Here is a 26,972-nt window from a genome sequence, read left to right as displayed (position 1 = left end):
TCAATCACACAGATGGGACCACCCTCTACTTTGCATATGTTAATGTATGGGTTTCCTTGTCCTTGTACTGGCTACTGCCTATTTCAGCGCTGCCTGTAATTAATACTCTTCTGATCCGTGAAGTGAAGCAGCACAGAAAAACTGTCCTGAAAATGTCTGTAATAAGCGGCAGGTGTGTAGACTCACAGAGATCGATGACAAAAATGTTGCTTTTTGTGACGTTTGCATTTTTGTTGATGACGTCAGGTGACAGCTTTATGCAGTGCGGCATCATTGACATCTACAAGGAGACGAGCTTAGACGCACGTGCTAGAATTTCCATTGCACATTCTTTTTTTATTGTGTTATTTTATTTGAACCACGCGTCCAATTTCCTTCTTTATTGTATCAGCGGCAGTAGGTATAGAACAGAATTTAAAAGAATGGTTTCATGTGGTAAATTGATGACGTCACAATCAAAACGTCAGCGCGTTAAAACGATCACGGCACAAGAGACTTGTCTCACCAATGAACAAACTCGAGAAGATTTGCTGTCACATGGACAAGAGAGTGGGTACCTCTCTGACGAGATTGCTGTTACATGTATCACTTACACTGACGATCAATCTCAACAGGATATCACAATGATGACGTCAGAGGCACATGCACAAGAGATGACCATCGACACAGTCACGCTTCAAACAGATTGTTGTCTTCACATGACTGGAGACACACAGGACTCACAGTAACATTACATGGAAGATACAAGTTAATTCAAGTCATGCAGTCAATTACTGGAACTAAATCTGGTAAAAGAATTAACGTCTAGAATTTTCAACACATAGTGTTAAATACCATTACGAAAATTGTTATTTATAAAAACCATTTTTTATTTTCAATATTTTCGAAACAGAGAAGAGGCCGGTAAATTTTACGCGACTCGTTAGAAATAGTAACGCGTGTTTCTTTAATCTTCTGAACAATAAGATAAGATATAAAATGGTGATCAGGAAGACATTTCACCAGGAAAATTAATTTTCGTAGTACATAAAAGTCTGTGAATGCCCTAAATGTGATAAAGTTTTGCTTTAACTCGAATTATGTCCGCTACACGAAAATATCGTTTCATAAAAAAGTGTCATCTGACCTTATGGCCTAGCGTAGAGATTTCAGGCTGAGAGCATTTTATGACTGTTTGCTAATTCTTCATATGAGGACGCTTGCTGTTTTTAGTAGGAAACTCACACTTGAGAAAAATTAATCAGAAACAACTTAAACCTAATCACGAAACTTTGCATGACTTTGTAGCACGAGCTTTTAAGTTGTCGTGAAAAAAGATTTGATGTGCAAAATGTCACGCCTTAATTTTGCGTTCTCCTATGGCATAGAGAAACTAGCTCAGTGGAAGATTATATTCAAGTACCAGTAATAACTTCACGCACCAGTTATTTTGTGATTATTTTACAACTGGTTAATACATATATTTTGATGTGTGCACAGGCCCGTAGCCAGCAATTTCAAAAGGGGGGTTCTTTTTCTGAAAAAGTGGACCTTTTCCCATAAAAACTTCATGAACCTAGATCAAATTTTACCCAGAGTGGACCTTTTCCCAGCAAAAGGGGCGGTTCTTTCGAACCCCCCGAACCCCCCTGGCTACGGGCCTGGTGCACATATACATATATGTACGTAGTTAATAAATTTATATTTGTCTGAATGCACCAGTTTGTATATTTCAATATTTTCACATGGCCGTAGATGTGTCCTGTCACATAATAATAACTGTTGCATCTCAGATGTGTTACCTGTTACTACCTGCCAAATACAATGAAATTCCGTTCAAGTTATTTTCAGATATGACACGCAAAGTATCTTATGTTCATAACATTATTAAATTAGAGAAGAAGGGTGACTTTGAAGATCACGACCGCGTTTTTGCTAGTTGATGTAAGTTGATAATTAAAAAAAACATGATATCAAGTTGTATAGCCTGCAGTATCATTTTGACACCTCGTGACAAATTAGTTTTTGGTTAAAAATATTTTTCTTAAAGCAGTAATATACCTTTTCCTTTTTTTTAATATAACATGTGACTCATCTCAGTGAGTTTTGTTTTCAAGTAACTTTAAGGCCACTAGTAGTAAAACGACCAAAGGCATAGAAACAATGCCTTGGGCTTAAAAGTTTTTATCAAAAATTAAAACATACTTCCCAAAAGGCCAATTAAAGACAGAGATTAAGTGCAGTGCCCAACGGATGACGCTATAGCGCCAATTTGGTGGGAAAATGCCGTTTTCGGAATTGGGATTTTCTCTTTAACCAAGACAGCTATTCAAGTGATTCAAACAACCTCATAAAGCTAATTGAAAGCACTTCAATCGGGTACCAGGGAATTGTCTTAAACTATTTACTTTTGATTTTATCGTCTTTTACGTTAAATTACCCCATATTTCAATGGGTTATTAACTTCAAAAGACGATAACTTTCAAACAAACAATTTCCACCAACACCCCTGGTATCAGACAGTAGTCCACATTTTCAACAGCAATTAGTGCAATTTTCGTAACGATCGGTTATAAAGATAGGGAGATATACCTGAAACCGATCCACTTATCTCGTCAATCTGGAAAGCTGTTAAAACATCCAAAAACGTTCACAGGTTGGTTAACAGAGCTTATTAGTCAAATGCTTAGCTGAGAAATTTACCTGTTATCGGTTATACGATCAGATGGAACTATTGCTCTTTGTCATCTAAAAATATTTTGTTTGGGTGCTTTGAAATGCCAGTAAGCGTGCCGCCATTTTGATTGACAGCTCTGGAGAGGGCCTTAGCCTAGTGATGTCGAGTAGGGTGTCAAGGATATGTAGAAGGAAACGCTAACAAAGGCGATTACGTGCAACCGCAGTTAAGAGGTGTGAAGTTACATTTGAACGTTTCAATGGGTCTTCCTCGGCAATCGAGTAATTTTTCCTGGGAGATTTACTTCTCTGTTATCGGCAAAGTGATCGGATGAAACTGTCTGTCGAGAGCTCGTGGCCGTCACTTGTGTTAATACGAGTTTTTGACAGGTAACGCTGCAGGACTGTTTTCACAGCATTTGGTAATTGTCAGGTCAAAGGAAAATCCAGTGATTACGTCAGAGCTGTATCTCTCGAAATGCCAGCTAAGATAAAGGGGAGACGCTCAGCTGCACAAGAATCAGCAGTAAAAGTGGCTGAGGGAAGGCTTTTGAATAAAATGACAGAGTAGAGTGTGAGTGAGTTTTGAAACCACGAGCGTGTCGATTGTAAAAAAGTATCTATTCATAGCTTTTGAAGCATGTAAAAGTTGCCTCGGCATTTTACTGTGGATTGCGTCTAATACCAGATCATTCACCGTACTTTAGGCCAACATGAATTTATTAATTATTTTATGAATAGGTCTGATTTTCTTTCTTTCCTCTGGAAATGCATTTTGACACGAACTTTTCTCTTCCCCATAGCGTACTTGACTTCTTCACTGCTAAGCTGATGTAAGACTTATGACCTATTACCGCACACGTAATTGGCTTATAACTCATTAACTATGCTCTGCCCCCTCATGGCAACGGCCCTTAGCAACAGAAGCGTGACTTAGTCGTCAGCCTGACTGGGGCGCGTGCCAGTTGAAAACTCATCAAAAAGACATTTTGCGGTGCGAATTTAAAAAATCATTACATCCAACGTTAGATACTTTTTTTATTAATATGAACACACAAAAAAAACTCAAAAACATGATTTTAAGCGTAGTTTACCCTACTACTGGCCTTAAGGGATCTATTGTGTTAATTGCATCAGATTCAGCAGGAGGGAAGCAATTTGAGAAAATAAATAATTTCTAAAAATAAGTCATCCACACAAAAGAAATATGAACTGTTCACTTTGAAAAAAGGAAACCTTTCATTTTCGTGTAAGAAATGACATTTTAAACTGACTAAGCGGCTGGTGTGGAAATAAACATTCACGACTAAAATATTGTAAAATGCTACTCCTTACAAAGTAATTCTGATTATCTGACAGCATGAAGTATTGAAACGCGTCCTCGTTTTTCCGAAGTACCAGAAACGGGAGAGAAAATTTCCTGGATAATTACAGCAATTGCTAATTGAGCTGCTCTATTATTATCTGAGCAGTTTTTGGAAAATATTATATTGCTATGAACTGCTATGCTAGGGCACAAAACCATGGAATAGTTTGTCACTTGAGAATCACCGCAATTTTGGGTCCATCGGCAGATATAGGGACGGGCCAGCTTATCAAAATAAAAGTAATAATAATGATGATAAAAACTATATCAAAATGTACATAAATAATTTATTGAAAAACAATAAATAAATAAGAAACAATAAATTAATGAACAAAAAGGCGGGACCTTACCTCATTTATACTAGTAGGCCCCTATCATCCATTATACCAAATTAGAGATCAAGATAGATCAGACGTACTCCACTGTAGCAATATATTACAGTCGTTGTATGAAGCGAAATGGTTGTTGTTTAAGATAAAGAGTTACCGTACAAGGAATTTATCCTGGATGTACTTGAATTGAAATAAGCCAAAATATTCGGTCTTTAAGTTCTTTAAGTTTTAAAAGACCAGTTTTTTGTCCGGAGGTCTTTTCTGAAAGCTCTGTTTCAGCACACAGGCTTATAAAACAAACCTCGCAAGGCTGGTAGTAGTCCAGCCATTAACTTGCCGTGTGTGACGAACTGAGCTGCCGTCTTCAAGTAGCACGAATTGATCAGAAAATGGCAATCTGAGTGGAAACGATTCGTGACAAGAGCACTAAATGCTCGCATTATTAGGGTGTTAAAGCCATGATGCACAGTATATTACGTATCGCCTTGGGAACATTTGTCTATTGAAAAAAACATGTAAGTCTATTGACTGTCATGTTGCAATTTTGCTCTGCGTTTTTTTATTGTGACTCTACATTAGTCATCACCTAATATCTCGTATTATCGTTACATCTCTTACAAATTTGTGAAACTGTATTTTATTTTGGAGTTCACTGAAACTGTCAACAATAATCATAGCGTACCTGTCCCAGACCCCGAGGTGCTCCCGTCTTCCCAATTTGGTTTTGGGTGCCATGTGATATTTGTCAGTATATACACTACACTCCCCAAACCGCAGTCTCTTTGAAACCAGAAAATATATTCAACTTTAAAAAGTGCCACAGTTATAACAGAGCCGTTAAAGTTTAAAGGTACAGTACACATGAACCAAGCAAGGGTGGAGCGTGGATTCCCAGTAACACATACATTGTGTATAGACCATGCCCGTCTACTAGTTTCTTATATGACTCAAATAAATTCGAAATGCCAAGGGATAAACTGAATAAGTCACTCGATCAGCCATTAAGAGCTTTGGACTGCTCCCTTGTTAAAAATTTTTGGTCAGAAGTTTAACTTACTTTTGCGACCTACTTTTCTGGCCCATTGATATACAGCATAGAATGCTAGACGAAAAATCCGTTCAAATATTATTTTAGGGTAAAATTAAACAATGCCATTTGGTAATTCTCTTAGTTATACTACTTGTAGTTATATGCTGGCATTTGATTGGCTTTTGTGGCAAAAAATTGACTTCACATGCATCTTTAAATAGATCTTTGCTCTGACACATTTTTCTAAGAAATGAAAGGATCAAGTCGTGGGTGTGAGGCGTCTTAGGCAACTGACGTCTGCTTCTTTTGTTACAAAAGTTGCACATGCGCACTGTGTGTGTAAAACAGTTATTTCCCAATGCCAAAAAATTGATAATAACTAAAAACACCAGTCTTAAAGAATCACTTTTATATATATATATCAACTTTGATTTCCCTACAGAGACCATCGTTGCACATAGGTGTTATTAATTTGCTCATGTCATATTACAGTATACAGTATTTCAAAATAACTTTTTTAACAATTTAAAAAACAAATCGGCCATTGTTCGCGATAAATGTAACATGCAAATAGCAATTTTATGATACAATGAAGCATATTAAAACCAATAATTACTGGAATGAAATATATAACTGTTACAAAACGTTGCCCAAGTCTATATCAAATATGAATAATTGACCTCTGTTCGTCCATAAGTGAATTCAGATATAATTCACAGATTTAATTTTTTTGCATTCTGAGTCACAACCATAATGGAGATAGAGACCACTGAATTTGAAATTGTAAAATCATTTAAGTTGACATTGTCTGGGAAATGAACATTTTTGCTTTGTAAAAAGGTTAGGTGCATTGCAAGCCTACAACATTATGGGATGTTGATCATTCCTATGGCAGGCGGACCAGAAGGGACTTTTTGATCATTTCAAAAAGTAAGTTTCAACTTTTCATACAGGAAAACCACATCTGATTTAGCAGTTTCATATCTGAACAAATCTCAGCATATCACAAGCACTCTGAGTTTCAGAAGTTAATGGCCCTGGTTTCACAAAAATAAAAAAACAAACAAATAAATAAATAAGTAAATAAAAATAAATAAATACATAAAAGTAAGCCAGGTTCCCTTGCTAAAAACTTAATTACCAATGTTGCACAGTCACATGCACACATCTTACTCTATCAGGTACTATGTTACAGCACTCTCATGGAAATCCTAGTCAACTAAGCCAGGAACTGACTCAATTTTTTTTTTTTTTTTTTTTTTTGTGAAACTGGGGCCTGGAAATCTATCTCTGCATTACCACCATGCCTCTACCATTTTCCCCAATGCATTAACTCTGAAACTAGGGCTGTTTTGGGAAATCAGCCCAATAAATACAAATGTAATAATCTATATACCGGTTTAGAGACTGAATATATGGCATATTATGCCTAATATGTATTTCATTTAGAGACAGCAGATAATTTCAATAGTCTTTGAAATATATAATAGTCAGTCATCAGTTATTAACTTCAAAATATATGTTTCCATTTTATGGAATTCACAAAAGAGTTATCAGCAAAACTTCAGGCTTTGGTTTGCTGAGCAGCACCATCCTGTCGTCTGCCAGATGCCATTAAAGCCTCGATCTCCTCCACTGTGCGAGGGACGTCTGTTAGCAGCTCCATCCCATCTGAGGTCACAGCAATGTCATCTTCAATTCGAACCTGGAATGAATTAGTTTATATTTATTGGACAACTTAACATTTTCTTTTTCCCTCCATAAAATGGTTTAATTCATGAAAACATTTGTGTCTTTGATATTTAAATCCGATTTATAAATTACCCATATAATATCTAAATACCCTAACAGAGCTCTCTATGTCTTTCTCTGGGTACGTCTGTGTTTGTGTGTGTGTGAGAGAGAGAGAGAGATTGGTCTACGTAGATTGATCCAACTCCTAGGGGACTCTTGCTGAATGCAATCAGTTTAACAGATTAACACCCCTCCTCTTGTTTCAAAAGTACTCGTACAATCACCAAGTTTTCTGTATTCTACTCCACTCTAGGAGATGTGTCATTCAGTTAACCTGATTGCAATCAGTCAGAGTTCCTGTGGAATTGTATTGATCTAAGGCTCTATTCCCATAGATTTTAGATCGATCTATCCCCGCAGGGAGTCTCACTAGATTACTTTCAGATAATCCGACTTAAATGTCCGTCCCGCCTACTATAAGCTGTAAGGAGGTAATTAACTTTCGTGTCCGCCCAGCTGACAGCTATTTAGCGTGAACCCCCAGGGAGTTAGGTCGATCTAAAGTAGGTCGATCTAATCTATGGAAATGGAGTGTAAGTAGACAGATAGTGTCATTGGGAATGAGCCCTGAATCAACTTACCCCTCCAAAGTTTCTGAACCTCTCTATCTCATCCCTGACTAGAAACACAGCATGAGCTGGAGTGTTGAGAGCACCATTCAACAACTAAAATAATAATAATAATAATAATAATAATAATAATAATAATTAGAAGATGATGCAGATGTCAAAATATTTTCCTATTAAAAAATACATGGTTGAAAACTGCAGTTAAGATGTGTCTTTGAAGAAATGATAAGCTTTAAAAAGTCCATATTACTTTAAAAATATGGGACTTTACTTTGACCAAGTTCGTTTAAATTTTCCCTATCATTTATCATCTATAATTTTTGCTATCCTCAAGATACTAACATGTTCAATAAAATACACCCCTGGTTCTATAGTGAGGACCATCCCTTCCTGCAGAGTTCTGACAGTTCTCAGATGTCTCAGGCCAGGCTCATCAATACGCTGGACACCCTGGCCACAGAAAAATACAAGATATTCATAAAATTTTAATTCAAATTGTTTTCTGGGGAAACTATCAATAGATTAACTTACAGCTGAAATACAATTTACACTAGTTTAGCTTTCTTAGACAATTTTATTGTAACTGTAGAAATAATTAAATTCAAATTATTTACAATACGTAGTGAAGCCCGGATATTTTGCTTATTAAAAGGATAAACAGAATACGTCTTACAGTTTATTTTTTCAGCAGATTTTAATAAAAATTTGTAACTTTAGTGACAAGTGACAAACAGTATCAAAGAAATACTACCTCTATAACAGAATGATAATTATAACAATTACATCAACACAATTGCTGAAAACACAACTAGCACAATCAAGACAGGCACAACAATTTACTGTCTCAACTACCACAATCAACGCAATCTCACCTCTGGGTAGCCTCCCACGTCATGCACATCCAGTCCCATGAAATGTCCCAGCCCATGTGGCATGAACACAGCTCCCAGGCGGACCTTCATCATGTGGTCCACCTCTCCCTGGAGTAAGCCGTGTCGCTTCAGCTCCTCTAAAATCTGGCGCTCTGCCAACTTATGCATCTCAACCCAGGACACTCCTACAGTGAAGGGTCAACTAATGTTTATTTTGACTCTAAGTTTATTTATTTATTTATCAAATACACATTTTTTCTTTCAGTTGTTTATTAGTGGTAGAATTTAACAGTAATTAATTGGTCCCTACACTGGGCCCGGTTCATGTTTTAAAATACCACAATTAGAATTGTAGTTAATGACAGCATGGCTTTCTCTGATTCTAAGAACAGCATCCACACAAACATACATACCAGTAATATGTCACTTTTAACTATGGGAACATTTTCCTGAATATCCCCATACCCAACTGTATAATTTGCCACATATTTTAAGAAACAAGAAGTTCTTTAAACACATGGACCCACACCCACCCACGTTATTTGCCACCAAGTAACCTAACAATGTTTTCTTCAGTACACACATCCATGCTCACCCACATAATTTGCAACTAAGATTTTCTCAGTTATAAAATCACAACTCCCAGATCAGTTCACATAACACTAAGCCATTCACACAGCTCACTCACCTGGCTTGACTGCCTGCATGACGGCACGGCTTGCCTTGAACACAGCGTTGTAGATCTTCTTCTGGTCCTCTGTGAACTTGCCGTTGGCAGGGAAGGAACAGGTGATATCTGAGGTGTAGCAGTGGTATTCAGCACCCATGTCAAATAGACTGGAAAAATGCAGAAACATTATACAGAATTTTGAGTATGAAAAATGTGATTAGATGCACTTATTGACCCCAGAATTAGACAGGCTCAGGGCAACTAAGCCTGAGGATATCAACCAATAAGTTTTGGTCTCAAGAGTTTGTGTGGAGCACTGGCGATGATTTTCAGACCTGGTAGAGTGAACTGCAATATGTCAAACAGACTGTTTTATTGTAACAAGTTTTATTTTATAATACTTTGGTCTCCTCTTACCACTTTCATCACTTACTATTTTCTAAAGTTCTCAAACTTGCTTAACTTGCAATCTGTGAAAATGCAAAGTGCAAAGGTTACTTCTGCTTGATGCCCTTGAGGTATGCTAATGATGATACAATCAATGAATTTCCATCCCTAGGTATACTTACCACATGTCTCCATCCTGGATTTTCTTGCTATTGGGGGCACCAGCATGTCCATAATGGAGAATGGAACTGTTGAAACCGCTGAAATACAGAAAATATGCAAAAAATAAAGACAATAACAGAAGGTAATGGGTTACATGGCTCATGAAAATTAGGCCTGGGTTTTGTTTTGTCGCTGGAAATATTCCCATTGTAATTTAAAAACTTTGTCACTGTCCAGTTCAGTGGAACTTGAAAGTACCAATCTACCTTTGAATGCTTCATTTGTTATGTGGGCTATTGTTAGGAAAGGTTACAGTTTCATCACTGTTACTTTTACTTTGTAAAAAAACAATTACATCTATTCAGTTCAATATATTTTATACAGTATGTAGCTTAAAATTTTATGGCTTTACCAATACTTTGCTGTATCTTCTTTTTCTTATTGGCAATAGACCTTTTCTTCTAAGAGAAACAATACTTTTTTATGTGTAATACTACACTGTTCCAGGAAAATACACCTTCAAAAAAAAAAAAAAAAAAAAATTAGAAATTCTAATGCAATCTTTCCCTTTATCCTTACCTTCCACAAATACACGTGTATGACATAATCCTCATTCCACCATTCACATAACAATAGTGCTGGAATGCACTGAAACAGAAATATTGTATTATATTGACTGTATTGGCCATGGGGTACCTTAGGCATTTATCACTGGGTTCCCACACCTAGAATGATCTAACAGGATTGATCCATCTCTTAGGCATTTCTCAGTAAATCACTTTCATGTTAAGCACCTTAGATGTTCTGAAGCTGATAAACAATTATAATTATTTACCCTCTAGCAGCTTTAGTAGTCTGACAGACATCTAAGCTGCTTAAGTTGATTGCAATTTAGCAAGAATCCCCTTGGAGATAGATCGTCCCATAGTTAGCATGGTATGGTCTGGGAATGGTCCCTTAGCCCATAGCTAGGTCACTAAGATCTGATCACCTAAGAAAACTGTAAGCCTGAAGATGGAATCTACAGAGTAGTGTAAATAACCTAAAATAGTTGCTTAAATGGCAACTGATTCCATTAAACAAATGTTGTATGCCTTGCAGCCCATTGTCTAGAACTATCCAATCATTTGGTCAGAGTTATCTAGCTACTTGGCTACTGGAAAACTGCCATACAAGAGTGAACCCTGAGCCCTAAGCCCTACACTTTTACTGACCTTTCCATCTGGTATTCATACATGCCTGGCCTGATGCTCTTCATCACCTGGAGGAGGGAAAGTGAAATATTTGTCAAAATCCTTCACAGGGGGTTGAGTAAATTTTTTTTTACATGATATGCATAAATGGAAGAAAAATTATGCTATCTGTTTAAGGATGATTGCATGTCAACATAGACAACAAGATTCCTGTGCGCCATAAGCTGGGATAGTGCATATGCCCTGTAACAGTATGAATCACATGTGGATGCCACATACAATACACCTCACCTATGAGTTGTGTGTTTGACTTCTAAACTGGCCAATGATAAGAACAAAAGACTCAAACAGTACATCCAGTATTCAGTAAAATAAAAATAACATCAATAAATCACCTCTTTGTGAGCCTCACTGCTGATTCTGTTCACATAACGCAACACCTCCAGCTCCATGTCTGTTTTAATCACTCGGCTAAAAAAAAAAAAACAATGAATGAATAAATAAACGCTAAAAGCCCCTGTAACATTTTTAGATCAGAAATGGGTACACTCAGTCTGACAATGTTAAAAAAGAAAGCTGGGAGATACTGAAATGCCAAATTCATTGTTCTGTAAATTTGCTTTGGCCACTTTCAGAAGGTTACTGCAGGGACATGATGGTGCTTAATTCAGTATAGTCAGGCACCAAACCACCCTGAGTATCAAAACACAAGTTTGTACTCAATTATATATATATATATATATATATATATATATATATATATATATATATATATGGCCATTCTGTCACTTACCACTCCATAATCTCAGGGTGCAACAACTTGTTGTCCACAGTGAAACTGTAACAAGAGGCAGTAGTCATTAAAAATGGTTAAAATTACAGAAAAGCAGAGAAAAATTCTGTGCACACAATGATATAAGGAATGAATTAATGTTTTTTAACAGGAGCATACAAGATTAAGGCTATAGTTTACAAATGCTGGCTGTGTTAACTGCATAATACTAATAGTAAGGTTATGGAGACAGGTACTGACAGTAATTATGAAAGATCTTTAATGCTAAAATGTATTTCCAAGCCGCCAAACACATATACAACATAATTCACTTACTCCCCTATGCCATCAAAAGCTGCTTCTCTGCAATGTTTGCCACTGTCAGTATTAAGTCCCCTCTAAAATAAAATGTACTGAATTAAAATGTTTTGGAAAATTTTTTCAAAGATCAAAATAAAACATTTAAATGTCCTGATAATTGTTTCTTCTAAATGAGATCTGAAGATATAAAACCTGTTTAACTCTAGACCTATTAAATTCATAGTCCTTATAATCCTGAAACACTTCATTTTTATGTGAATTAAGAGACAAAAATTTTTAAACCTACTTTTCCATACAGCATAGGATGCCAGCAGAAAAATTCGTTCAAACATCATCAGGTAAAATTAAACAATGTCTTTTGGTAATTCTCTTAGTTATACTACTTGAAACTATACACTGGCATTTGGTTGGCTTTTGTGGCAAAAAGTTGACTTGATATGTATCTTAAAGTGTAGATATTAATATATTTATGAACATTCCCTACCAAAATGAGTAGTTTTGATGGATTCATATTCTTCAGAACAGTAGCAATCTGCAAATTTACAATACAAAAATACAACTTATAACAATTAACTACATCAGAAGGTAATGTGAAGCATTAATTGAGAAACAGTACATACTTTGTTAACTGATATACCATTAAAATATGTAAGTTAAATCATTACTTCAGACACTACTAAAACAGTTGACCCTACCAGTTGCGACTAACAAATATTTCAAGGACTGATAGAATATTGTGTTCAGTCAGTCAGAAGAACCATCTACAACACCATTTTGAATTTACAAATGGACAGTCAGTCCAACACAACTTTCTTCTGTTTATATTTAAGCAAATCCTTTGTATTAGTAGCTGCCACTCTTAAGGTTGGGTTATTTTTCAAAGTCTTTGGTTGGTCTTCTGTTACTTACATCTTCAACAAACTTTACTTTATCAACGCCATATTTGTCTTTAAAGTGCTCAGGTGGATGGATCCTGAAAATACGTGAATGACTGAATAAAATTCTACGATATTTACTGAATTTCAAAATAAATACCCTAAAATAAATTTAGAAGTAATAATTTTCTAATATTTTTTTATTGTGGGAAATGGGTATAAAATTTTATAATGTTCTGATATATTTTTAACTGTAAAAATTTTAAATCTCAAAAGAAGTACTGAGGAAAGATGTGATCTGAGTGGCTCATGCTGACCCCTGATTGCAGCGCCACAGAGTGTGCAGATCTCAAACTAAATTTAGCCCTGTATCACGTAGCTTATACATGTAGTGCATATTATATTAAATAAAAAATACAAATGGTCAACAAGGCAGCAAAGCTGTCAAATGTACAGACAAAAAACAGAAAATAAAGATGCAAAAAAGGTCATTTTGTCAATTTTGATGCAAAAATAAATAATGCTTATAATAGCACTATCAGTCAACATTGAATTTTAATCATGCACAACAAGGTAACATGGTCAATAACAGGAGCGGACCCTGAGATATTTTCTGACAGTATTCCAAAGTATCTATGTTGATCCATCCTCCATTTTGATGGTCTTCCAACAGAAAAAAAAGATACCAGTCAATATAAACTTAATAACCTGTCTTCCAGAAGACCGAGAAGATGGTCTCAATCCACCCCTTAAATAAGATTACAGTTTCAGGACCATGAGAGACTAAGGTCACATGATGAAAGTCTCAATATTTGAAAAATGATGATAGTGCATAAAATAATATTACATTTTATTACATTATATGTTTATTTAAAGACATAAAAAACAACTGCTTATGTGGAAATACAGAAAATGTGCAGAGCCTCAGGTGGATGAGAGTTAAAAGTCACAAATGCAGTGTTTGAGAAAAAATTATAAAGGAAACATAACAAAACTAGAAAAGCACTCCGAGAGTGCAGACCTCTGCCAAGGCAGCAATTGTTGATTATTATTGATTGATTATTGAGCCAGACCACCACCAAAAACTAATCATTGTCCTCTTTGGCCCACTTCTGTTAGTTCCTGAAAATTTCAGCAAAATCGGTCCATAACTTTTGAGTTATGTTGATGACAGACAAACTATAACCTCCTTGGCAGAGCCTGAGGTAAATATAATTCCAATGAAGCTGCTATTCAAACTTTTAATCTTCAAGTTTGATATATATATATATATATATATATATATATATATATATATAATTACCTGCATAATTTACCTGTATAATTATCACTGCTTCCTTATTATTTATCTAGCAGAGAGCTTAACCTTTGGCAGTTTACAGGGAAATATCAACAAGTGTGCTTTATGTAATCTCATTTAATGGCCTATTAATTAGGCAAATGATTTTATAACTTAGCAAAGTGATACCCAAGGGAAATTTATAGACTGACCCTCTCAAAGGTCTTTCAGGCCCATAAGTCACATCTTAAGAAAAGCACAAAACAATAATGCACAAAATAGGTGACTACCAAATCTGATGCAATAATACATTATGTTTAACTGCACAGTCAACATCAAATTTTAATTATGCACAACAGGTAACACCAACAAAAGTAAAAGCATAAGGCTTCAGGCCCATCAAAATTCAAGTTTATACTTAGAAAGTGCCAGAATGAGAAAAATGAAATTTTCACACAAAATTGCATAAATTCAATAATAAATGATAACCCAATTGACCTGGCTTTCTAATTTGAACTACATGACTATCCTAAAAATCATACTTGTAAGTTAAAAATAATAATAAGTTACACAGTTTTCTTTTCATAATGTTTGCAGTAGCAGTGCAAAAAAATTGTTGTCAATTTTTGTGTACCATTACATAATAAATTACAGAATAATTATCACCAATTTTTGATTATTGACTATAAATAGCATGGACATGTAGAAAATTTGATTACCATTCGACTTCATGTCTATGGGAGCTCCGAGTCCCACAATGAATATGCCAAAGAGATAATAAATATTTCACTCAAATGTATAACTTCCAGAAAAAGAAGCCAATAAGCCTGCTTTTCCAACTCAGGCTGCATTTTAGTCCAGTGTTCCTTTTTTAAAGGTTTGACAGTCATAAGTAACACGGTTTTCCCATAAAGGTCATCATGGCAGCAGCACCAAAAATTGTCCTTTCTTCTATTTTGATGCAACATTACATAATGCTTAACAGCATAATGACCATCAATTTTTAATAATAGAATATTAGTAACATGGACATTCAGAAAATGTGACAAGCAAAGGTCTTCAGGATCATGGAACTTCAAAGTCACACCTTGAAAATGCCAATAAGTGAAAAATTAAATTATCACAAAAAACTGTTTAATTGCCAGAAAAAATTACCAAACAGACTGCATTGTCTACTGAAGCTGTATTTTAGACCCATGTTTCTTTCCTGTAAGTTTGAGAACAGTAAGGCTTCGTTCACATGCAATGTCTATTTTCTAAATTCTATTTTCTATTCGCGGTATGTCTAATGATCACACTCTGTGCCCTTAATGTCCCGCGGCGTAATTACTGGCAGCGCGAGCCAGTTACTATAAGTTACTATAAGTAACTGGCTCGTGCTGCCAGTAATTACGCGGCGGGATATTCAGGGCACAGACCGTGATCATAAGATAGCGCGAATAGAAAATAGAATTTAGAAAATAGACATTGCATGTGAACGAAGCCTAAGTGACATGATTTTCCTTAAATGGTCATCATGGGAGCAGTGCCCAAAATAGGGGTTTCTTCAAATTTTGATGCAACATTACATAATGTTTAACAACATGATGACCATCAATTTTTAATAATAGAATATTAGTAACATGGACATTTAGAAAACGTGACAAGCAAAGGTCTTCAGGATCATGGAACTTCAAAGTCACACCTTGAAAATGCCAATAAGTGAAAAATTAAATTATCACAAAAAACTGTTTAATTGCCAGAAAAAATTACCAAACAGACTGCATTGTCTACTGAAGCTGTATTTTAGACCCATGTTTCTTTCCTGTAAGTTTGAGAACAGTAAGGCTTCGTTCACATGCAATGTCTATTTTCTAAATTCTATTTTCTATTCGCGGTATGTCTTATGATCACGCTCTTTGCCCTTAATGTCCCGCGGCGTAATTACTGGCAGCGCGAGCCAGTTACTATAAGTTACTATAAGTAACTGGCTCGCGCTGCCAGTAATTACGCGGCGGGATAACACTTTTTTTAACATAAAGCAAAATAAACAGTTTACTGCCATTTTTATATGACCAACTAAGAAAATTGATGAGATGGGAAAAATATCAATAGAACAGTGTTAAATGTCCAATTCCCTCCATTCTGAGATTCTGAACATAGTGGATGATTGAATCTAACAAACTGCAATGATATGAGTTTATTTCCATTTTTGACACTTTATTACACAATACACGATAACAAGTTTACCATCATTTTTACATAATCAACTAACAATGTTGTAAAGATGCAGGAAATATCAAACAAACACTTTTACGTATCTTATTAGTTAAATAATGAGATTGTTAACATGCCTAAGAATTGAATCAAGAGGAAATGTGAAAAAACAGCACAACTTCTAAAATAATGGCCCAATTATGCTGATTTTTGAACTCTACCTGCGTTTTAGTAAGATTGACCACTCCTGTGAGTATAATGACAATTGGCCAATCTGTTTTTCTTATATTGTGTTATCAGTGTTGCATATATGTTGAAAAAAGTGAAAAAACAGCATAACTCCCCTAAAACTGGCCTGATCATGCTGATTTTCGAACTTGACCTGCGGATTATGCATATTCATCAGTTTTGTAAGTTTCAAGCCAAAAAGTGTTATCGGTGCTGCATATATGCTGAAAAAAGTGAAAAAACAGCATAACTTCCCTACAAGTCACCCCATCATGCTGATTTTCGAACTCGACCTGCGTATTATGAATATTCATCAGTTCTGCAGGTTTCAAGCCAAAAGAAAAAACGGTTCTTCACTTATCGTGTTATCGGTGAAAGTGCACGACGGCGACGACGGCGACGACAGACGCAGATATTGGCTATATGTACAGACACATCTGTGTCTGTACATAAAAATGATTTTAACCCTTTTTGTGTGTGCAGTATTTCTTTTATATTTCTAACCAACAAACACAACTTCATTCTTTCCTCCCAAACATTGTACACAGGAATTCCTGTTTCTTTTAAAGTGAAGACACAAAGCAACATTATACCACTTTATGACAGTTACTATGTAACTTTCTTCAACCACAAGCTAAAATCGGAGCAATGTCTCCTCAAATAATTCAGTCTGTGTCTGTTCACCTTCTTCAAGGAATAAGGTTTATAATGTGCTATTGACTGAAGAAAAAAACCTGTACCTCAACTACATCTGTATTACTGACACTCAAAGTGACTGCTTCATTCTCTTTACAAGTCTGTTCTTTAGCTCCTTGAACTTCAAATCCTAGCAGAGTGGTTATCTTGCAACCTGGTGCCACCTATACTACATTTTCTAACTTTGCTTAAGGATTTCTTTATTGAAAGATATATTACAGTCCATTTCTTGCCTAAGATTGTCCTGAAGTGAACTTACTTTCCCATCCAAGTTGCATAGCTTTCAGGTAACTTTGGTATGAACAAAATCCCCACTCCTGTGTCTACATCAATTGCACCATAGGAATCAGGTTCTGCTACACCAAACATCCACTGAAAATAGGACTCCTGCAGGGGAGAAAATATACAAATATGATTTTTGGATTTGTGAATTTTAATTTTCAATTTTTGGTTCTTGAGATGAACTCTAAGTTTCCAGCAATCACTAATAACATACGTACCTGTCTGAAGATTTCCATTAAACTTCATACTCAGGGCACCACATACTGTACACCTGCCTTAAGCCAAGTTAAGGTTTCTATTAACCTTTCATATTCAGGGTACCACACAATCCCAAAGAGTTGCACTGCTCTCTGATATTCAAGGTACCACACACACACACACACACACACACACAATCAGTGTTAGAAATTAAGGCTGGACTGCAGACAACTTTCAGAATGGGCGGAGAAGTTTTCCCACCTGTCAGACAGTCTGTCCAGCTACTTTTCAAGATGGCTGGACCTTTGGTCCAGCAACTAATTTTCCTAAGAGTAAGAGGCAAACACTGCACACAATCCTGTCTAACGATTTACATTAATTACTCTTTGATAATCAGGGCACCACACGCACCTGTCTGAAGATTTGCATTAATTACTCTTTGATATTCAGGGTACTACACACACCTGTCTGAAGAGCAGTTCCGTATCAGAACAGTACTGTGTTGCACTTTCCCCTCCCTGCATCACCACCACTGAGTTCTTTGGCACGTTCTTGTTAGCTCGGAGCCGCTCACACAACCGTTTCCTGTTCTCCTTATGGAGCTCCATAGGCACACTTAAGGTGTGTTCCCCAAGGCAAAATGCAGGTCTGAAAGCAAAATTTAATGTGTAATTAAAAATCGCCATTTCAGTCTTCACAGGTTCAATGTCACTTGAAAATTAAATAAAATATAAAAAATCGCAAAAATATTGAAAGAAAATTAAGAAAGTTTAAAAAAACCGCTAATCAAGGGGGAACCATTCTACTTCAAAACATATACCAGGTTGTGAGTAAGTTTACGCGAGCGTAACACAATCCAGATAAGCAAGTAAAATAAGATTGGCCGATAAATCCTTGTAAATGAGGAACATACTGTGCTCTATTCGCAGCCGCCATTTTCACTGTCACATGATTTGTATCCAAGAGAGCCCCATACCTTATCCTTAAAAGTGGCTCATGGAAATATGTATTTCCTCACACATCTTTTTACCTATCTTTCATATACATCTTTAAATTTAATCAGCATATCTTTGTAAAAAAAAGACGTAATGCATGCACTTTTCATATTTGGACTCATTGTTTTTATTTATCGGAACGTATTGAAAATAGCGACACATATCCGAGAAAAGTGAAAGTAGCACCCTTGTACCCAGTGATGCCCTCCGACCACCACAGGCTTGTACCGACGAGGACATCGCTACACTCCAAGGGTCTAAATGGTTCTTAACAGAATGTAACTGACATATTCCAGTAATTTAGGAAACAAACAGGTAAATTCACGTAAGTTACTTTGTTAGCATGTATATTTAGGCCGAGTGGTGTCTACTCTAAGTGAGAATGTAGAAACCGGATGTACTGAAAGTCGGTACATTGACATTGTACCCAGTATCAGTCCCCTGAATACATGTATTTTACACTTCCTTGTCTAAGTGGTTGTCCAAGTATTCCCAAATTTCAAAAACCCAGTTATTCACTTAAATTTTGAATAAGTTTTTACAAACATATACTTTTAGTTTCTTTTTAAGCTTTGGTTTGTTAGAATTGTTTGAAATAGAATACTGTAAATACATCTTATCAGGTAAATGGAAGAATGATAGAAAATAAATCATCGTACTTGAATTATTTGAGCAATTATACAATATCTTAGGAAAAAAAAATGGAGAAAGAGCACAAGGAGCGACTTAAAGTGAACAGAGTGGCCCTTATAGATGACTTGATGGTGAACGAGGTGTTGCTCAGTGAGCTCATGGCCTGTAACCTCATCACAGACTATGACATGGAGAAAATACAGGTATGACCATTAGTGTGTTCATGTAGTTTTGATAGTCTGATGATTAGGATTAGCTTTGGATGATGAACTATTAATGAAATGGATATATTTTGCTCTTGTTGCAAGAGCATCATTATGCTAAATACCCATAGGTTGTTGGGTGTTGGTATAGTGTTTGGCAAAGTGACATGGTTAAAATTAGGATGCAACTGGTATTCTTGATCCCTTGTCATAGTTTGTAGGGATTTTTGATGGGCGTGTATTACTTCCTTGAATTTTCTCCTGGGTCATTAATGTTCTTTGGATAGAATATTTTTCATATGCTCATGTAACTCATGAGTTATGCTCATGAGTTAAATGATTAATAATTAACATAAATGTCATTAAAATGCGATCATTTTCAGACCTTACTCCCATATTGTCATCTCTTTGTTTTCCTTGTTTTTAATTTATGTTTATGACATTTGACCCTATCAAACCTAATTATATCCTTCTAAATTTATCACTTCTGTTAAAGTGTTAGTATATACGCAAGCTTTGCTGTCTAGTTTTCATTTCCAGTTTTTCTTTCCAGTCTATTCCCACAAGATATGACAAAGCAGGGCACATCTTGGACGTGGTAAAAACCAGGGGTCCAGAGGCATTTGAAAAGTTCCAGGAAGTTCTGAGGAATACAGAGCAGGGGCACCTGGCTGACCTGCTGGACACACCCTCTGGGAAGGTGTTCTATACCTGTAGGTACCTGGTTTAACAGAGAAACATGTCATGGTTATTTTTTTCTTTTTAAAATTTTCAAAAAGGCATCAGTGAATATGAGGTAGGAGAGTGTTATATTCACAATATTTTGTTAAAATAACTAAGGAAAAACAGAAATGTATGCACCTTAAACTTTTTGCCCACTGGTTTCTTGAGCTGGTGAACTTCAGAAAATTTCTGGTTTTAGTGCCCATCAAAAGTAGCAATTCCAAAGCTGAAATCAAGAGATAGTGAAAAAGTAGTCTTCAATACCCCTGAAATTTCTACCTGTCTTGTATGTCTGGTCAGATTAAAAATTGAATTTTTACTACATGTACTAGTCTGATACCAAAGCCATTTTAGTTGCTTTTGTCAAACACCGCAGGCTGTAAAACTAGGAAAATCTCTTCCAGTTCCTTACCGAGTTAATAGACCTCCAGTGGCACCCCAACAAGGGTACCACCCACCCACAGAACAGCTATATGCAAGGACTCCCACTCAGCAACAACAGGTGCCGATTGGTAATACATATAGTAGGTACCATGAACGAGGCATGTTCTCCCCTCAAGGCCAGCAAACAGGACAGGAATATGGAGCATTCTCACAGGGAGCCAGACAGCAGGTTCCTTCTGCCCAACAGGTGGCAGCACCTGGGTATCCAACAACTTCTCCCCAGGTGGCAGCACAGGGTTATCCAACAGGAACTCATCAGTTTCTGCCATCAGGTTACCAACCACCAAACCAACAGACAACAGCACAATATACACCAGGATATTTGCCACCAAACCAACAGAGGGCAGCACAATATACACCAGGATATACGCCACCAAACCAACAGAGGGCAGCACAATATACACCAGGATATACGCCACCAAACCAACAGAGGGCAGCACAATATCCATCTGGATTCAGTCAAACAACACAACCAGAATCCTCTATATTTGGATCAAATGCACCAGTGAAAAGTATGCCGTCTGCGGGGACTGGAGACCAAGGCAGCATGATGTCAGGGGTTAACGTACCTGGTAATATGGGAAGGAATCAGTTTGGGGGTGCTAGGGGGGCTATGGGGGATCAGACCCATCCAGAGGGACCATCACCACCGAGTGGCCTCTCAGAAAGTACAGGCCAAACGTCTTTTGCCACTGGGGTAAGTACAGAAAATAATGTTTTAAGACTTAAAGTGAGCCTGAAATTTTATACCAAATTTTAAATTATATCTTGACCCGGGATAAATGATTAATACCAGTCTTTTATGAAAAATTGCATCTGTTTAACAGAGAGAGAGAGAGAGAGAGAGAATTATTTAGTTACTGTATGTTTAAGATTATAAAGTCTCTTCATATTGTTTGGAATTATTCTGAATTGGGTAGACCAAGACAACTTGAATGGTTTAAATTTGTATGGAAAAACAAATAGGGGGTATGGGTTGTATTTTTCTCCTAAATAATAGGTGTATTGTATTTGTAGATAAAAGAGTATGTCACTTAAGGTAGCAATTAACAGTAAATGGCCAAAATGTGGGTGTGTTTCTGAATTTGTCAGTATTAGATAGATGAAATATCAACTACATATCAGCCTATCTTAAGGCCGGTGATAGGGTTAAATACGCTTAAAATCGTGTTTTTGAGTTTTTTGTGTGTTTACATTAATCAAAAAAGTATCTAACATTGGATGTAATAATTTTTATGAATTTGCATCGCAAAATGCGTCTTTTGATGAGTTTTTCAACCGGCACGCGCTCCAGTCAGGCTGACAACTAAGCCACGCCTCTGTTACTAAGGGCCGTTGCCATGAGGGGGTCGGAGCACAGTTAATGAGTTATAAGCCGATTACGTGTGCGGTAATAGGTCATAAGTCTTACATCAGCTTAGCAGCGAAGAAGTCTAGCTAGTACACTATGGGGAAGAGAAAAGTTCGTGTTAAAAGTCCCTTTCCAGAGGAAAGAAGGAAAATTTTGAGAGTAAGGCCTATGCGTGGCGGTTGGGGAAAACCGGCCCTATTTGTTCAGTCGGATGACTGATTTCTGTATACCTAATAAATGGGTGAAAGAGTTAATCGAAACGTCTAAATTAATTGACAAATGAAAGAAAAATCGATAAAAACATAAAAAAAAAAAATAAATAAAAAAGGATACTTTTAGCCTAGCCTTTAATTTTTGCGATATATATCGTTGAGCGTATCTGCGACACGTTACGAAACCGGAAATGATTGTTGGTCGCCGTTTGCAAAAGGTAAATCTAATGTTGACAAAATAAAATTTTATTCTCCAAGATATGATATCATGGAGCTTGAGAGACACGCGAAAAATTGTGATGTGAATGGCCAAACAAGAGAAATCCAAGCAAAGGTTGACAGCATGATTAAAACAATAAAAATAAAAACGCATGTTAGCGGCTTTGCATTTTGCGATATTTGGAGAAAAACAATTTCAAAATCACTGATCAAGCGGGAAGAAAGAGTTCAAGTGTCCAAAAATGAAAATCACAAAAAGACCCCGAGAATAGTCAAGGCTAGCAGGTAAAAAGCAAATACTGAGTAGGGTCTAAGTGTCATGTGTGTAAAAATAAAATATTTATTCAAAAGCCTTCTCTCAGCCACTTTTACCGCTGAATCTTGTGCAGCTGAGCGTCTCCCCTTTATCTTAGCTGGCATTTTGAGCGAGACCGCTCTGAAGTAATCACTGGATTTTTCCGTTGATCTGACGACTACCAAGTGCCGTGCAAAATAATTCTGCAGCGTTACCCGTCAAAAAACTCGTATCAACACAAGTGACGGACACTTGCTCTCGACACAGTTTTATCTGATCACTTTGCCGATAACAAAGAAGGAATCTCTCAGGTAAAATTACTCGATTGCCGAGGAAGAGCCATTGAAACGTTCAAATGCAACTTCACACCTCTTAATTGCGGTTAAACGTAATCGCCTTTGTTAGCGTTTCCTTCTACATATCCTTGACACCCTACTGGGCATCACAAGGCTAGGGCCCTCTCCAGAGCTGTCAATCAAAATGGCGGCACGCTTACATGCCTAACGAGTGGTCGGAAAATGTAACAAAAGCACGATTTTCTGCCCCTTCAAAGCACCCAAACAAAATATTTTTAGATGACAATAAGCAATGGTTCCAGCTGATCGTATAACCGATAACAGGTAAATTTGCCAGCTAAGCATTTGACTAATAAGCCCTGTTAACCAACCTGTGAACGTTTTTGGCTGTTTTAACAGCTTTCTATATTGACGAGATTAGTGAATCGCTGCCAAGTATATCTCACTATCTGAGCAACCGATCGTTACAAAAGTTGCACCTATTGTTGTTAGGAATGTGGACTACAGCATGATATCAGGGGTTTAAGAGAAAATTGTTTGTTTGAAAGATATCGCCTTTTGAAGTGAATAAGCCATTGAAATATGGGGTAATTTAACGTAAAAGATGATAAAATCAAAAGTAAATAGTTTAAGACAATTCCCTGGTACCGTGCTGAAGTGCTTTCACCCAGCTTTATGAGGCCTTTTGAATCACTTGAATAGCTGTCTTGGTTATAGAGAAAATCCCAATACCGAAAACGGCATTTTTCCCCTCAAATTGGCGCCAGAGCGTCATCCGTTGGACACTGTACTTAATCCCCGTCTTTAATTGGCCTTTTGGGAAGTTTGTTTTAATTTTTTATAAAAAACTTATAAGCCCACTGCTTTGTTTCTATGACTTTGGTCCTTTTACTATCACCGGCCTTAATATAATGGAAGTTTACAAATAAACCCGTAATTTTAGCCTAATTGCTGATTTACCCCTGTGGTAGCATATCTGAGTTTTAAAGTAGGTCACACTTGTCCATATATGTGTTTGATTGGCAGCTCCACTTTGCAGCTGTATAATTCCCGTACTAGATTGCTGCTAAGCCTTTCACATTCTGTGAGTAACTTCCCGCTTTCACTTGCCAAACAATACTTTTCATTTTGAATTTATCAGTGAACTTAATTCTGACGATCTACTAAAGCTCTAAAAAGCAGAGATATAGATGAGACGTATATGGGCAAAGGCACTCCCCCTAGGTCTCACGTGGTAAAGAAGGCTGACTTCACGACTAACATGGTGGCTGCTGTCAATGCATGGAGGGGGCCTCCGGTTGAAAATGTTCAATAATAATGTTGAAAATGGATGAAAGTCATAGTGACAGTTACATAGGCAGTGAGTAGAGGGCTGAACCAGTATAAATAACTAAATTTCTCAGCTTGCCAATGCAGCTCACTGGTTATATAACGTTGGAATCTCCGGGGAGCACTAAAAGGCTGATTTCTCCGCTTCAGTTTATGGCTTCAAGAGAACGATTTAGACCAGTGTCAAAATTAATTAGAACTCTCAACCGATGAAAGCTGGCATTCATTCGTTAGATCTAAGGTTTGTGTCAAAATGTGTGTCTGGGATTTCATAACATCAGCTCTGTTTTCAACTTACGCATGCTTTAGTTAGGCTAGGGGGTCTCGTTGAACTGGAAATCAGGTTTATTTTGATATCTCTGCTAATTTAACACATATTGCTAATTTGAGGCGCATTCTTGTTGATCCCAGTGAGGGCTCACGAGTCAAGCTGTCTACACATATCCATTTGTAGTGGACTTCTAGTTTTTAATATGTAAAGATCATGTTGAGCACACCTATTAAGCATTATATCTCATTACATAATGATTACATAATAAAATAAGGACATGAAATGAAAAGCTGTTGAAATAAGCTTTCTCTTGATATGTATCATGTTGGTATATCTTGGGAGGTTTAGAAGATAGCTACCCTGTTAATTGTTACCTTAAGGGACCGTTCACATGCAAAATCTATTTTCTAAAAATCTAAAAATCTATTTGCGGTATCTTGTGATCACGGTCTGTGCCCTGAATATTCCTCAGCATAATTACTGGCAGTGCCGAGAATTAATTACAGCTTTGGAAATAACTGGCTCGCACTGTCCGTAATTATGCCGTGGGGTATTCAAGGCACAGACTGTGATCACAAGATACGGCAAATAGATTTTTAGATTTTTAGAAAATAGATTTTGCATGTGAACTGTCCCTAAAGGTAGCCCATACAGGATTTCAAAGCTAAATCTAATTATCCTCAAGAGAAAATAAACTATTTTATCTTACTCCATTATTATTGTTCAACCCATCCCTGCACTTGGATTATTTGCTTTGTATTATCCAGGGTCAAGGCCGGGGTCAAGGTCAGGGTCAAGGCTATCCTGGAGAAGAGCAAACTGATTCTAGGAAGGCTACAGCAGAGGAAGTGTCGGCATTGAGACAATCAGGTCCTTAATGATAATGATAAAATGATATTGATGTTGATAATAATTTTTTGGTTATGAGTAATTTATTGCATGGAAATCTGTTAGATTGAACCACACATTCATCATGGAAAGCTTGTGAAACAATACTAGTGAAATGTGTATGAGAACAAAGAACCGGCTGATTATAGTAAAATATAATCTGATCAGGTATCTAAATCACATTGTGTCACATAATCAGAATGAAGTAAATGACTTGCATGTCAAGATTGTGAAGGGCATTATAATTTTTATCTTTAATCCCTATATTCTTATTTTCTGCTAAAGGTGCTTTCTTACTGGATCCTCGTCCATGGCCAGAGTTCCGGACCAGGGACAATCTGTACTATTTTAGCTATGGCCATTTGGTGACCATGACCAATGGTTTCCAGGACCAATTGGCTAGAGATGAGGAGTGTGGGTTTGGGGGCGTACATAAAGGTGGGTTGACTTACTAAAGATACTTTGGTTGTATTGTGTTATGTTGTGTTGCATTGTGTTGTGTTATGTTATATTGTATTGTGTAATATTGTTATGATTTTTTATGTACAGACACAGATGTGTCTGTACATATTGCCATCACCTGCGTCTGTCGTCGCCGATGCCGATGCCGATGCCGATGCCGATGGCGATGCCGATGCCGATGCCGTCGCCGTGCACTTTCCTTGTAAACACGATAAGTGGAAGGCAGTTTTACTTTTTGGCTTTATATTTACAGAGCTGATGAATATTCATAAAACGCAGGTCAAGTTCGAAAATCAGCATGATCGGGCCATTATTGTAGAAGTAATGCTGTTTTTTCACTTTTCAGCATATTTTTCACATTTCCTCAGATTCAATTCTTAGGCATGTTAACAGTCTCATTATTAAACTAATAAGATACGTAAAAGTTTTTGTTTGACATTTCCTGCATCTTTACAACATTGTTAGTTGATTTTGTAAAAATGATGGTAAACTTGTTATCGTGTATTGTGTAATAAAGTGTCAAAAATGGAAATAAACTCATATCATTGCAGTTTGTCAGATTCAATCATTCACTATGTTCAGAATCTCAGAATGGAAGAAATTGGACATTTAACACTGCTCTATTGATATTTTTCCCATCTCATCAATTTTCTTAGTTGATCATATAAAAATTGCAGTAAACTGTTAATTTTGTTTTATGTTAAAAATTGTTAAAAATGGAAAAAAAAAACATTTCAGAACAGTGCTGTCTTGTTTACATTTTGGCATTTTCAA

The 26,972-nt window shown here is 36.6% G+C and overlaps 2 protein-coding genes across 5 annotated transcripts in view; one reads left to right on the top strand and one right to left on the bottom strand.

The window, feature by feature from the left end:
• Positions 1–5,777: 5,777 nt before the first annotated feature.
• Positions 5,778–18,841, bottom strand: LOC106178841 (xaa-Pro dipeptidase). The gene is made up of 16 exons (XM_087011256.1): positions 18,791–18,841; positions 18,342–18,525; positions 17,657–17,784; positions 13,033–13,096; positions 12,608–12,655; positions 12,139–12,200; positions 11,824–11,868; positions 11,426–11,501; positions 11,052–11,098; positions 10,417–10,485; positions 9,858–9,935; positions 9,307–9,455; positions 8,619–8,803; positions 8,089–8,196; positions 7,759–7,842; positions 5,778–7,088 (listed from the first exon to the last, which is right to left on the bottom strand). Exons 1-16 carry the CDS (start codon positions 18,811–18,813, stop codon positions 6,948–6,950), a joined length of 1,491 nt encoding a protein of 496 aa, XP_086867382.1. The 5' UTR covers positions 18,814–18,841; the 3' UTR covers positions 5,778–6,947.
• A 193-nt stretch (positions 18,842–19,034) lies between these two features.
• Positions 19,035–26,972, top strand: part of LOC106178823 (uncharacterized) — a 32,297-nt gene continuing 24,359 nt past the window's right edge. For 2 of the 4 annotated variants that reach the window (XM_087011236.1, XM_087011239.1), the window contains exons 1-6: positions 19,036–19,187; positions 19,565–19,708; positions 20,262–20,421; positions 20,836–21,572; positions 25,616–25,718; positions 26,022–26,174. In XM_087011236.1, coding sequence (XP_086867362.1) covers positions 19,574–19,708; positions 20,262–20,421; positions 20,836–21,572; positions 25,616–25,718; positions 26,022–26,174 — 1,288 coding nt within the window. In that variant the 5' untranslated portion in view covers positions 19,036–19,187; positions 19,565–19,573. Of the gene's footprint in view, positions 19,198–19,564; positions 19,709–20,261; positions 20,422–20,835; positions 21,573–25,615; positions 25,719–26,021; positions 26,175–26,972 lie in introns of all 4 variants that reach the window. The other 2 variants (XM_087011238.1, XM_087011237.1) reach the window with 2 other exon arrangements.

Source organism: Lingula anatina, chromosome 4 (assembly GCF_051362555.1).
Source record: "Lingula anatina isolate TDL-2025a chromosome 4, LinAna3.0, whole genome shotgun sequence".
Taxonomy (NCBI): Eukaryota; Metazoa; Brachiopoda; class Lingulata; order Lingulida; family Lingulidae; genus Lingula; species Lingula anatina.
Note: the sequence above shows the minus strand (reverse complement) of the source record. Positions and strands in the feature narration are given on the sequence as shown.